Here is a 14,263-nt window from a genome sequence, read left to right on the forward strand (position 1 = left end):
GACTTTTGTTTTGCTGGTATCACTTTGAAACCAATGTACCTATTGGACAAAACAATAAAAATCTTTTAAGAGTTAAGAATACTACTGCTGCATTTTTAGACCTGATTTGTTTTATGAGCTCATGTCTGTAATTATTTTAAAACACTCGCTAAAGTTAAATCTTATTTACCAAATAATGTAGTTGCAGACTTTTCCTTACGTATGTTTAGTGTGCTTACCAAAAATCTGACCTTATCATGTCTTCTGCAAAGCTTGTAGTTGAATACTAAGCATCTATTTGAGCTTTTCCCAAAGTGCAGCAAAATATTAGCTGAACCAGATGATCCTTCCATTGTGAAAATGTTAGAAGATCCACCTCTATCAACATGTACTGTGTTCAGAGCTCTGTGAAATTTAACATTCATGATTACCAGACAATACTCATTTTATTAAGAGGAAATTATACAGAACAAAATGTTAAAACTCGATAAGAGTTTGAATGAAATAGAGCTACAGATGTGCGTGTGTGTATTTATTTCTGACTTCCACTCAGCAGCCTCCCCAGGTGAGTCGAGCCACGTGGTCAGTCTTCTGTTTGGTGGATTTAATAAAGCCCAGGAACTCGAGCTCGGATACAGCTCGGATGAAACGAGCACTGAGGAACAAGTTAAGGACAACATTTTACAAATGATATTAAAAACCTTCTGCTATTGTACCAAGTGTCCATTTCATCCATTATAAAACATATCATTGAAACTTCCTTTTCCTTAATGGAGAAGTCTCTACCTTACAAAATTAAGCACATATAGAAGTAGTGAAAGAGCGTGGGGCAAAAAAATGTTTATAAAAGTTCAAGAAGGATACTGTTTGACTTCGTCCACTTTCCCGAAATTGTCAGAATCTGGATTGTTGCCCTCAGCAGCAGAGACAACAGTTGCATATGCCTGAAAAAACAAAAACGATTATTTAACCTCAGCACTGATCCTACTTCAGGCTAGTCATGGATTTTCAGATCGATAATGTTACAAATCAATCTACAGGATCAATAAATCCTCTAAAGTATGAAAAACAAACTTCAAACCATCAACGTTTGTAGGGCAGAGTTGAAAGCTGCTGTACATAATATGCCAAACAGGAAGTAATGAAATGTTTGAACTTACCTCCAGCCAGTCATAGAGGTTTATCAGCCGGCCACACTCCAGGTGAAGTTTGTATGCAATGCAGATATCAGGAGCAGCATTAGAGACGGAGCCATCTTCAGTTTTTAGGCTGGTGTTCTAATGATGGAAGAAAGGAGTTTTTAGAGTGTGTTTCCAGACTTGAGCTTATTCCCTATACTCTTACATCTGCTATTGTTCTCTGACATCATGCAAGGGTTAGGAAGCTCAAATGCTGTTATACTGTAATGTTTTTCTGCTGTATTCCAGTGACCTTATTCACAAAGTTTCCAAGTACAAAGGGTTGCTCTCAGGGACAAAATTCAGAGAAAATTCTTCAAATCATGACCCTTTCTAAGAATCTCTCTTTCAAGTTAGGACTGGATCCTGGTACAGACATGAGTTACTCACAAACAGCTCAGCCCTTCAGAGATCTCCCATGGTTAAATCTGTTAGGAGTAGTGCGGAGGACTTCTGAGAGGACTTTAAAAGAGGTTCAAGAGTTTCTCAAGCAGGAGAGAAAATAGTGTGAGGAGAAATGTTCTCCAAATGCTGAATAAAATGGAGTTAGTCAAATAACATTGTAGTAGTTAATGTAACAATAGCTATAGTGGGGATCTAAGGGCTAGCCTCAGACGTCTTCTGTATAGGCATAACTTTCAGGTCGTTTTCAGGACTACAAAGCGGTGTGAAAAGTAACGTCCGAAAGCTGTGTCCAACTTCACTGGAAAGCAGCTGGAATGAAGAGTTTCAGGCAGAAGCTGTATACTGCTGAAATGAGAGTGAGAAGTTTTTTTTAATGTTGCAAATCTACTCCATAGGTGTCCCGGACTGACGCAAGGAAAGGTGAAAATAAGTGAGATAAATCTCCTATAATGTTGGGTCAACTTTGTGTGTGCAGAGTAACATAGACAGCAGTCTATCTGCACATAATGATTAACACAACAGCATTTGAAGGTTCATATTTGACCTGAGACAACGCACTGCTATCAGCATTTAAGGAGACGGAACAACAGATGTGTCTCTCTCTTTCTCTGATAATCTACAGAGGAGTGCTGGGCAAGTAAAGATCACACTCTAATAGTTTATCTTTCTTAAGAGGCAATCATAGCCTTCATGGGTAGGAAAGTTGAATAAAAATGTGGAAATAGTCAGCTTAAGCAGCTGTAAATATACATTGGGCAGCCAGCTCAAGTACTGTATGGGTGGTAACAGCTTTAACTATCAGCAAGTGATGAGACTACTGTGAAAATGGGAAATGTTCCTAGATCACTCAATAACAGCTAAGACTCTTCGATCACAGCTAAGACTCCTCGATCACAGTTATGACTCCTCGATCACAGTTATGACTCCTCTAGCACAGATAAGACTCCTCGATCAGTTATGACTCCTCGATCAGTTATGACTCCTCTAGCACAGATAAGACTCCTCGATCACAGTTATGACTCCTCGATGACAGCTAGGACTCCTCGATGACAGCGAAGACTCCTCGATCACAGATAAGACTCTTCGATCACAGCTAGGACTCATCGATCACAGCTAGGACTCCTCGATCACAGCTAGGACTCCTCGATCACAGCTAGGACTCATCGATCACAGCTAGGACTCATCGATCACACTTAGGACTCATCGATCACAGCTAGGACTCTTCGATCACAGCGAAGACTCCTTGATCACAGATAAGACTCTTCGATCACAGATAAGACTCCTCGATCACAGCTAGGACTCCTCGATCACAGCTAGGACTCCTCGATCACAGCTAGGACTCATCGATCACAGCTAGGACTCATCGATCACACTTAGGACTCATCGATCACAGCTAGGACTCTTCGATCACAGCGAAGACTCCTTGATCACAGATAAGACTCTTCGATCACAGATAAGACTCCACGATCACAGCTAAGACTCCTCGATCACAGCTAAGACTCCTCGATCACAGCTAGGACTCCTCGATCACAGCGAAGACTCCTCGATCACAGATAAGACTCTTCGATCACAGCTAAGACTCCTCGATCACAACTAAGACTCCTCGATCACAGCTAAGACTCCTCGATCACAGCTAAGACTCCTCAATCACAGCTAAGACTCCTCAATCACAGCTAAGACTCCTCAATCACAGCTAATTCTGCTGGAGCCCAGCTAAGACTTCTCAATCAAAGCCAAGACTCCTTGATCCCAAATAAGACTCCACGATCACAGAAAAGTCTCTTTGTTTAATATGCCTTCTTTTAGTCTAAGAAAGGAGCCCTCTGAGAGGAATGTGGAAATAGTCAGCTTAAGCAGTTGTAAATATACATTGGGCAGCCAGCTCAAGTACTGTATGGGTGGTAACAGCTTTAACTATCAGCAAGTGATGAGACTACTGTGAAAATGGGAAATGTTCCTAGATCACTCAATAACAGCTAAGACTCTTCGATCACAGCTGAGACTCCTCGATCACAGTTATGACTCCTCGATGACAGCTAAGACTCCTCGATGACAGCGAAGACTCCTCGATGACAGCGAAGACTCCTCGATCACAGCTAAGACTCCTCGATCACAGCTAAGACTCCTCGATCACAGCGAAGACTCCTCGATCACAGCTAAGACTCCTCGATCACCGCTAAGACTCCTCGATCACAGCTAAGACTCCTCAATCACAGCTAAGACTCCTCAATCACAGCTAATTCTGCTGGAGCCCAGCTAAGACTTCTCAATCAAAGCCAAGACTCCTTGATCACAGAAAAGTCTCTTTGTTTAATATGCCTTCTTTTAGTCTAAGAAAGGAGCCCTCTGAGAGGACTCAGATTGTTTTGCGAGTATGGGCACAGGGTGTAAGTCATAACAATTAAGGGTATCTGACAATCTTTATTATTTCACCTCTTCTGGATAAACAATCAATTGAGAAGACAATAAATGAGAAAATATGGGTACATCAGGCTATATTATATAAAACAATATATTTGATAATCTATTGGCTACCTAAGGCTGCTGATGGTCCGGTTCCAGCACTTCCTCACAAACTGTTCTTGGCTAGTAAGTGCTTGAACTAGTTGTTCCAAACAAAATGGTTGTAGCAGGGAATTTAAATCATTCCAAATAAACTGGAAGCGAACGTAAGCTGTAACTAGTGGGAAAAATGAGCAGATTGTCTTTTCTGTTGCTGATTAATCTGGGCGATGTGAATTAATAAGAATGGTTAGAAATAAAAATGTTATCCTCTTGATGGCATGACGGCATGAAAGCTTCCCACCCTGAGCATGATGTAAGAGGAAAATGGGTGTAGTTTGAATAACGTTCCTTTGACATCAGCAATTATAAATATTTCCTTTGCTTTCAGTTCCTCCTTATTCAAGGATTTTGACATGAGGCAGATGTACCTGAAGATAATAGTACGGGCTGCTGAGAGCGGCCTGAATGGAGGTGCGAGGCGTTGCGTTGAGGTGGCGTCTCACAGTTGCAGAAGAACTGTAGTAGCAAACTTCATTCAGTGTCAGCGACTCAGGAGGGGACAGGTGACTCCTGGGTGCAAGAGAGAGAGAGGTCAGTGGAGGAAGAATATATAACATTTATGATGTTTCACTGTGTGACTGTTGCAGCACATCTTCAGCAGAGCAAGAAGGAACGTCTTACTTCACCAAGCTGTCAATTAACTCCAGAGCTTCATTTCGGAGGAGCTCAAACGGACTCAGTTTCTTGGATCTTCTAGTCTCGTTCATTTCCAGCAGCGTCTAGAAGACAAAAAATAATAACCAATTTCAGAATCAAAGTACTACAGCAGTCAGTTCAAAGTCTGCTCACAGAAGATAAAATTCTTCATAAAAACCTTTTGCAGCTGGAACAGATCAGTTTTCTTTCCAAGATTTTTCACAGGGGAGATGATACTTTCTTCCACACACGGCTGAGCTTCAGCAGCTGCTGCTGTTCAGAACAAGACAACAATACTTAAAAACTTGATAATAAATCAAAGAGAGATGTATATGCATTGCACTTCCACTGCCTCGTCCTCCTGTGGTAGTAGTTATTTAGAAAATGAACCATTGCAAGGTGAAGGAATCTAAAAGCAGAGAATGTGGGTGCTTTCTCTTATTTTTACTACTGACTGTCCAACTGTTTGAACTTCACGAGCAGTTCCTCCAGTTGAACTCTGGCATCCTCCATCTGTTTTGACTTGACAGGCTGAAGAATCTCCAAACACCTCTGCAGCAGGTTAATCAGCTCGTCTTTAGCCAGCATCCTGCGGGGGGAAATCAAGAGAGGTTAACAAGTGTTATCTTGTATGAAAAGGTAGGCTTGTCTTCCTTACACAACAGAAGAATGGAGCATTGGTATGTCTTTCTTTATAAGGCCGTGCTACAGGAGCTGCCGTTTTATTTATGGTCTTTATTGACTCCTAGAGTTGTCAGTGGCTGTCATCTTCTGTCCCATGGACAAATTCTTTTGTCATTCCTCAGACTCGATCTGTCTTTGGTACAAGTGCTTTTAATGTCTTTGCTCCCTCTTCTTCGTCTGAGCTTCAAGGTCACTTAAAACTGGATAGTTTAATTCGATTGGAAGATTTTAAAAGTAGGATAAAAGGATAATCTGATCAGCTTGTGCACATGTTTCAGAGCTTAACACTACTAATTTATAAATTGATGTAATAGTTACTTGTTACTATATGTTTTGTCTTGTTCTCAATGTGAAACTTTTTATGCTGCTGTCTTGGCCAGGACTCCCTTGTAAAACAGATGTATCTCAATGGGACTATTCCTGGTAAAATAAAGGTTCAATTAAAATTAAAAATTAAATAGAGAAAAGTCAGACTTGCCTGTTGTTGAACTAGACTCTGGATTTTTCACAGTTTAACCTAGTTTCAAACTGTTAATGGAAATGAGTAGCTGTTTGGCCACCAGGAGGAGCAGTTTTTTCTTCCAAATTTCCTGAAGATGTTGCTTACTCTTAGTAAAATGTCTAAGATAAGTTGGCAATACAACATAAATGTATGTCTAATAACACCTTTGTTAGTTATACTTTGTTAGTTATTTTATAAATACATAGTAAATGTATTGCTCATACTTGCTGCCACTGAGGAAATGTACCATGACTTACTTCAGAAGCTTCATGCTTGATTGGTAATCCTCATTTTCCCATACATTCTTCTCCAGACAAATTAAATGGAGCTCTCTGATCTGCAGCACAAAGATGGAGCAGTGTTATATCAAAACTGCTTCATATAAAATATTTTACAACTGAGAAAAGTATGTATTCAATGTTTTTCTTTACATTTATTAATTTCTTTCATTAAAGTATTAATTTCTTGCCTGTTTTCCAAGAGGATATCGAGGTAAAGATGTGGCCAGAGTGTGGAGACACCTCAGGACAGGATAATAGTTCTTGTGATATTTGCGAAGGTCTTTTATCAGCGTCTTACACACCTCCTGAAAAGAATAAAGAGAAGAGTATTAGAATTAGACTCTGATCATGTGTGTTCCCTTATTATTGGCTGATTGTAGATTAAAACAGGGGATGTACCTTTAAATGAGTGTCATCTGTTGACAGGTTCTCCTGTTCCTCAGGCTCCTGCTTCTCAACATACCTAAAAATAACACAGGTGATACTTCATTTATAAGTTAATTTCAAGATAACAAAAGGAGAAACAAGCTATAATACAAGCTACTGAATAACATGACACCACAACCTGTTCTTGCAGTTTGGTCACTGCCTGCTGCCAAATTGCATCCTTGCATGAAAGGTCTTAATGGACATTATTCCACTCAATCAAGAAATCAACTGGTCGTTTGTGTGTGCACCTCTGAAAAGACGGCAGCTGCCTGATCCTCTCCAAGTCGCCGGGACTGAGCTGCATCACGTTGAGCAGAGCCTCCTTCTTCCTACAGCAGAGCACACTGAGCGGCTGAGAGTGAAAGTGCTCCAGCAGAGCGAGCTGCTCAAAGACAAAGACAGAAGGTTTGTTTCATCTGCATCAAACAGGAAGGTAGAGAGATAAACGGAAAGATGCATAGAGGATGAAGAGCATAGAAAGTACTCTGCACCTGAACGCCCTTGATGAAGTTTCTCACGGAGAAATCGTGGTAGAGGAAGATGCTGATCAGCACCTGCATCACTTTACCGTTCAGCTTGAAGGGGAAGTGATGAGTCAGGATCAACTGGAAGCAAAAATATGAGAGACATTACTTTTAACCTCCTGGGTTTAGATTTATATGTATCAATGTACACTACCAGTCAAAAGTTTGGACACACCTTCTCATTCCATGTTTTTTCTTTATTTTAATTATTTTAAACATTGTAGATTAATACTGAAGACATCAAAACTATGAAATAATCTGGTTTTGCCATAATCTGGATTACAACTAGTCAAATAGGGATATCCATTGTGTACTAACCCTACCTCTGAACAACACAACTGATGTTCTCAAACACATTAAGGAGGCAAGTCATTCTACAAATGAACTCTTGACAAGGCTCATGTTAATTAGAAACCATTCCAGGAGACCACTTCATGAAGCAGACTGAGAGAATACCAAGAGTGTGCAAAAGCTGTCATGAAGGAAAAAGGGGGCTACTTTACAGAATCTGAAATATAAAACATATTCTGGTTTGTTTAACACTTTTTTGTAAATTAAATAATTCCATATATGTTCTTTCATAGTTTTGATGTCTTCAGTATTAACATACAGTGTTTCAAATAATTAAAATAAATACAAACCCTTGAATGAGAAGGTGTGACCAAACTTCTGCCTGGTAGTGTTTATACATTAACTGCAAAGTGTAATCTTTCACGATGAATCATAAAAGTTTGAATTCAATCAAAACACATTTTACTACAGCTACATTTTTACCAATGTGCCTGATTATAAAGTCCTTTTGCTCAGCCGTGAATATGTACCATACAGTGAAGCAGTCAAAAGTTAAACACCTAAAGTGTTTTTACAGTACTGAAAATAATGTCATTATTTGAGAATCATTCAGTTTAATATGCAGCACATAAAAAAATAAACTGCTTCTCTAATCAAACTTGTAGCTAATGCGTACAGCCGCCTTTTACAACAACATGCTGATTAACTGTCTGCTTTATTTTCTGAACTCCATGTGCCTTCTTCTGCACTGTACTGTACTGTACTGTACTGTACTGTACTGTACTGTACTGTATGCAAGAGTGGAACTACCTTGTCTATGACTGTGGCCAGGTGCTGTGTACAGGACAGAGACTGGAAGAGTTCAATACACAGCAGGGAGGACACAGAGTGTGGCAGCATATTCTGGATGGTGCTGGGTGAAGTGGCGATACCAAATATGAACATGAGGGGAAGACGTTGAATGTAGCGGCTGAGGAAGAAAGAACATTTTAAAGAGTGAGTTAGATATACAGAACTTGTGATATATGAACCTTTTGTACGTAAGCCATTTAGTTTAACACTAAAAAGGTAACGGGAAGGCGGAAATGAAAGCTTCCTAATACAATATTTGAACATTACAATAAATGCCAAGGAAAAGGGAATTTCAAGTGACCTGCAGATGAGAATGAAGTCCTGAAGAACTCTTGGGTTGAACACCTCTAAATCTTTGAAGATGATTACAACAGGAGGCTGCTGTGGATCATCACCATCAGAAGAGCTGCGCTTTTTTCCGGGAGTACCAGAATTGGATTTCTAAAGTGAGAGAGAAAATACCATTTTGTACACTTCCAGGTGAGCTTAGTTTGTATGCACCTAATAGCAAATGTCAAGTAATTTACAATAGCTATGCTCCACCATCCCACCTTTGTTTTTGCACTGTACCAATCACAGAGTGTACCAAGCGAGCAGTGCACACTCTTGTGGAGCTGTGTGCTGATAGGCTCATTCTCCTCCTCTTCGTCATCATCCACAGTGACTACAGTGTCCATCAGCCTCTCCAACACTCTCTTCATCAAATGCTTCAATGCTGAAACACAAATGCAAAAAACAGTGAAGGGGAGTTCATCAACAATATATATAATATGAGGCGATTACCATATTTACTCCAATACATATTTCTTTGAGATGTCAAAATAAGAGACCCTTACCTCCACACTCTTTGGCCTGCACAGAGGCCACATACGGGCTGACAGACTGCTGCAGCAGGTCAGATAGACTCTGGAAGGTCATGTCGTGGTCTGGGACATTCACACCTGAGAAAGAATGTTCAATCAGACGTCACAAAACCTGAAATAGCATACTATGAGTGTGAAAAAAAGTAGGACAATACGCTACCACTGATTTGTAATTAGGAAAAAGTTTTAGGATTCAATCTGTAACCATCAAAAGGTACCGCCTCATCAGCACAACACCAGACCTAGAACAAAGAGTGCTGGTTTGGCTCTAGTCCTCAATGAATAAGCGTCAAGTTCCACTCCAGTGGTTAGCCTTTTGATACACGTCTAACTCACCTATCTCTCCTCTGCACAAGTTTCCTATTTCTCATCAGCTTGATTATTAGATAAATGCAAACAGACCCAAAAATCAATCTTAAAAAACATACCGAGAACAAGTGCCGCTGTGGGAATCTCACTGGCCCTCATCTGTGCTGCCCAGTTACTGTGCGAGGGAGTGGATGAGCACTTCTTTGTGAAGTCAAGCAAGCTGTCCAAGATTTTCCTGTTGAGTTCTTCCTGCAGGACCTGAGGGGTAGGGAAACATAATGGTTAGACTTGATTTCAATGTTTTCATTAATTCAAATCCATAAATTGTTTTGCAAATTCAATTTAGAGCCTCTACGTTCCTCTGAGTCATGGTGCAAGAAAGGAGTTGAGGGTTTGGTTAAAATGAAAAGCACTAATATGGTTTAGGAGTTGGGATGGTATTGGGATGTTCTGACATTTTATAATGCTGTATGGATTCTGTATTATTCTATAAAGACAAGTTCTAAAAAAATATATTTTAATTAATGATCATCATTAGCACGAACTCCTTTACTTGATCAAGACACCAAAGATAAAGATGTTTACTTAACAGATTCACACTGTGGACTGACTTTTCACATTCTGCTAGAAAGACAAATGATCTGTTCTTACCTCTGTATTTTCTTTAATCTTGTCCCATAAATCCTGACAAAGTCTAAATCTTGTTTCACTGTTCTCTGCACCTTCACAGCCACTGACGAAGTAATCCTCTGTGGAGCCATGGGGGTCAAATAAAAGTATAATTTAGGACAGGGGTGTCAAACATGCCGCCCTTGGGCCAAAACCTGCCCACCAGAGGTTCCAATCCGGCCGGCGTAACAACTATGCAAAGTGAAAAAATTAAACATTAACTGCAAATTTTCAATAAAAAGTAACTACTATTTCAGATCTGTCCTCTGTGGGTCACATCACATATAATCATAGTGCTGACAGATCGCACACGGACTGTGCTTTTTTTCCAGGACCTTTTTTCCCAAAGTGAGAAAATAGATGACTTGCTGTTTGCATAATCCGGTTAAGATTCATAAAGACTTTATAGAGCACTATAAGATGATCCAATAACTACTAACACTAGCACTACACCCCTGCATACAACACTGTCCAGCAAGCAAACTGTTCATGCTGGAGCTGAGGGGTCCAAAATAGTCAACTTTACCTTCTTCATTATTATAATCTATCTGTTCTTTTACCATAAGATACGATGTACTTTATTGTCCCCGTAGGAAAATTTGTCTTTGACATCAGTGCTGCACGTTACCTGCTCCTACAAAAATCACCACAATGACACAAGAACACATAAATAAATAAGAAAAGTACAAAAAATAGTACACATTCATACAACACACAGCATACTCTTAAAGAGAGAGCACCATAACACTGTCCTAACCCTAACATGCTGTTTAATATTTAAAATTCTAATAGAGATCAGCACAAAGGAGTTTTTAAAACGATTCAATTTACATTTGGGGACTCTGTACCTTCTTCCAGACGGTAAAAGTTCATACTCAGAGTAAAGGATGTGCAATGGGTCTCCAAGTATTCTCTGAGCCTGCCCAAGAACACACTGCTCATAAATGGCCTGAAGGGAAGGGTTGCCAGTCTTCCCTATGACCATCATGGCAGTCTGCACCCGGCGAGAGAGTTTGGTTTTGAGCTGAACAGAGAGGTTACCGTATCATGCTGTCATCCCATACCTAATAATACTCTCCAGTACAGCCTGATAAAACAAAAACAAAGCCTGCTGATTCACACCAAACACCCTGAGCCGACGTAAAAAGTACAATCTTTGCTGTATGAGGGCACACAGGTTATCAATGTGGGCCTCCCAGCTGAACTCAATATCCCGGCGGACACCTAAATATTTTTAGGAGCCGACCTGACAGATGTTTTTGTCATGGACTGTAGTGTGATCACCCACAGAACGAGGGTCAAACACCATCTCCTGTGTCTTCTTCACATTGATAAAAAGGTGGTTATCATCGCACCACTGAACAAAGGTCTGTATCTCAGTAAAATATGATTTGCTGTAAACATTACACTGTGTGTCAGGTGAATGGGTAACCTGTGTGTTTGGTGTGTTCGCAGCATGTTACAGGGCTTAAAGAGTAAAATATTCTCCCCACTATGAGACTCATCATGGCAAAAAACACAACAGCTGTTTTTATAGAAAGATAGTTCATTAAATGTTAACATTTTCAGAATGTACTTGTACTTTTTTTGCACTAAAACAAAGAGATCAATTTAGAGTTGTTGTTATTTATAGGTTATGATTTGGCTGGTCCTGGCCACTTCAGATCAATTTAGGCTGTATGTGGCCCCCCTGAACTGAAATGAGTTTGAAGCCCCTGATTTAGGACATGATAGTGACATGACATGTATCATGGCTTTCTACATTTCAAAAACTCACCCAGACTCTGTGTCTTTTTCTTCTTGGCACTTGGCTTAAAAACGAAGCAACCCTGAAAAAATGAGAGCAATAAATTACCAACACTACCAGTTACCTATGAACACTGTGAAATAAACCACACTGTCATGTTTCCATGCTGTGTAGTATTAATAAAAACATAACCTAACATGCAATATAACGTCCGATTATTACCTTTGACACGGATGAAGTAGACATCACAGCAGTAATGAGATATGACGGTATATATGTGTGATAGTAAGCCGGTGAAAGGAGCTGCAGGCTGTTAAAAGGTCAATTGTTTATTTTAAATGACTCGTGTTGTTCCTTACGAGGTGGCCACTACTTCCCGCCAAAGTGACGTATGCGGAAGAGGATGTGTTCAACGACTAAACTGTCCAGCGGGTTACTTTCACGTTATGCTCATTGCTTCTTGAAGCTTTGAATACAAAGACAATATCAACTAAACTTACTTACATAACTACGTGTTAAGTTCAAACATGCGACGACAATAGTTTTAAACCTAAGTTTTATTCAGTAATCATATCTTTATCTGATTTTACGTTTTTCTTTTTAAACAGTGCTCATCTTGAACATCCCAAAATCTATGGGGTTCCGTTTGTGCCCAAAATATGTCGTCATGCGCACTAGATCTACGTCTACTATACATGTGAGAAGATGTGTCAATGGCTGTTTCCGAAATCGCCTACTATACTAGCAGTACGTACTGATATGTCCAAAATTCAGTATGTAGTAAGTAGTATGTGAACAAGAGCAAAATCTGCAGTATGCCAAAACTCCCCGGATGTCTACTGATTCGGGAAAATATCTCAGTGTGCATCGGACCAGTCTTCCTCGCGTACTGTTTCCCATAATGCACAGCGCTCGTTCTGCTTTTTCTTTTTCCTCATTTTTTGACGGGAGGAAATCCGTTTTTGGGTGCTGTGAAAGTTATCAAATTACATATAAACCACTTCCTAACTTTTTAAATCATAAATGGATGCTAAATAAGCTTTTTATTTATCGGCTTCGCCGTTGTTTACTTCTGCTTTCCGAAACCCGAAATCCAGCGAAGTCTGGCTCAGCATGCTGCATGACAGATCGGACAGAACAGTCATACTACAACTAAATTCAAATGCAGTATGTAGTAGACAATACCTACTGCCTACTACATTAGTAAGTAGTATGTAGCAGGCCGTTTCGGAAACAGCCTATGTCCATGGAAGTTGAACTGTCCTTGTGTCATTTGACTTTGTCATTACATCGTGTCGTCAAGATGTGTCATTTGACAAAGTGTCATTATAATGTGTGTTATGGTTTGTTGTCTTGATGTGTAGTTTGGCAATGTCTAATAACGTCTTGTTTGACAGCATCTTTATTACCTGTCGTCTTGATGTGTAGTTACTATTTGTCTTTGACAACGTTGTTGCATTATGTATTGTAAGATTTAAATTCATTCTGATCACTCTGACTAATCTTTGCTGGTATTATTGTTTATATACTATTTTTATATAAAATATATACTTCCATATTTTGACGTTTACTCCGATTGTCCTTGTTAGTAGGCTATGATGCATGAAAAATAAATTAGTGTTAGGGGACAATACACATCAAGATGACACATAGCAACGATGTTGTGAAATGACAAATCAAGACGATGTTGTCAAACGACACATCAAGACGACGTTGTCAAACGACACATAGTAACAACACATAGCAATGACGTTGTCAAAGACACAGTAACTACACATCAAGACAACCAATAGCAACAACCCATAGCAACAACGCATAGCAACAACACATCAAGATGACACATCAAGACAACATGGTCAAACGACACATCAAGACGACGTTGTCAAACGACACATCAAGACGACGTTGTCAAACGACACATCAAGACGACGTTGTCAAACGACACATCAAGACGATGTTGTCAAACGACACATCAAGACGACGTTGTCAAACGACACATAGTAACAACACATAGCAATGACGTTGTCAAAGACACATAGTAACTAAACATCAAGACAACCAATAGCAACAACGCATAGCAACAACGCATAGCAACAACACATCAAGATGACGACACATCAAGATGACGACTCATAGCGACGACGTAAAGACACTGTCAAACAAGACGTTATTAGACATTGCCAAACTACTCATCAAGACAACAAACCATAACACACATCATAATGACACTTTGTCAAATGACACATCTTGACGACACGATGTAATGACAAAGTCAAATGACACAAGGACAGTTCAACATTCCATAGACATAGACACGTCTTCTCACATGTTCGGTAGACAGAGACAGTG

The 14,263-nt window shown here is 39.8% G+C and overlaps 1 protein-coding gene across 2 annotated transcripts; it reads right to left on the reverse strand.

Moving 5' to 3' along the window:
• Positions 1–406: 406 nt before the first annotated feature.
• Positions 407–12,320, reverse strand: orc3 (origin recognition complex, subunit 3). 2 transcript variants are annotated; one of them, XM_034674603.1, is made up of 20 exons: positions 12,137–12,320; positions 11,945–11,996; positions 10,150–10,247; positions 9,618–9,756; positions 9,163–9,267; positions 8,878–9,041; positions 8,628–8,767; positions 8,285–8,444; positions 7,151–7,264; positions 6,908–7,041; positions 6,630–6,693; positions 6,419–6,535; positions 6,207–6,286; positions 5,219–5,352; positions 4,942–5,033; positions 4,749–4,846; positions 4,496–4,637; positions 1,140–1,256; positions 844–923; positions 407–634 (listed from the first exon to the last, which is right to left on the reverse strand). In XM_034674603.1, the coding sequence occupies exons 1-20, from the start codon at positions 12,158–12,160 to the stop codon at positions 529–531; spliced, it is 2,160 nt and encodes a 719-aa protein (XP_034530494.1). In that variant the 5' UTR covers positions 12,161–12,320; the 3' UTR covers positions 407–528. The 2 variants fall into 2 exon arrangements, with proteins under 2 accessions (XP_034530494.1, XP_034530493.1); XM_034674602.1 differs by having other exon boundaries at positions 4,942–5,036; positions 12,137–12,319.
• Between the last annotated feature and the right edge of the window lie 1,943 nt (positions 12,321–14,263).

This window comes from Notolabrus celidotus, chromosome 22 (genome assembly GCF_009762535.1).
Source record: "Notolabrus celidotus isolate fNotCel1 chromosome 22, fNotCel1.pri, whole genome shotgun sequence".
In the NCBI taxonomy this organism is placed as follows: domain Eukaryota; kingdom Metazoa; phylum Chordata; class Actinopteri; order Labriformes; family Labridae; genus Notolabrus; species Notolabrus celidotus.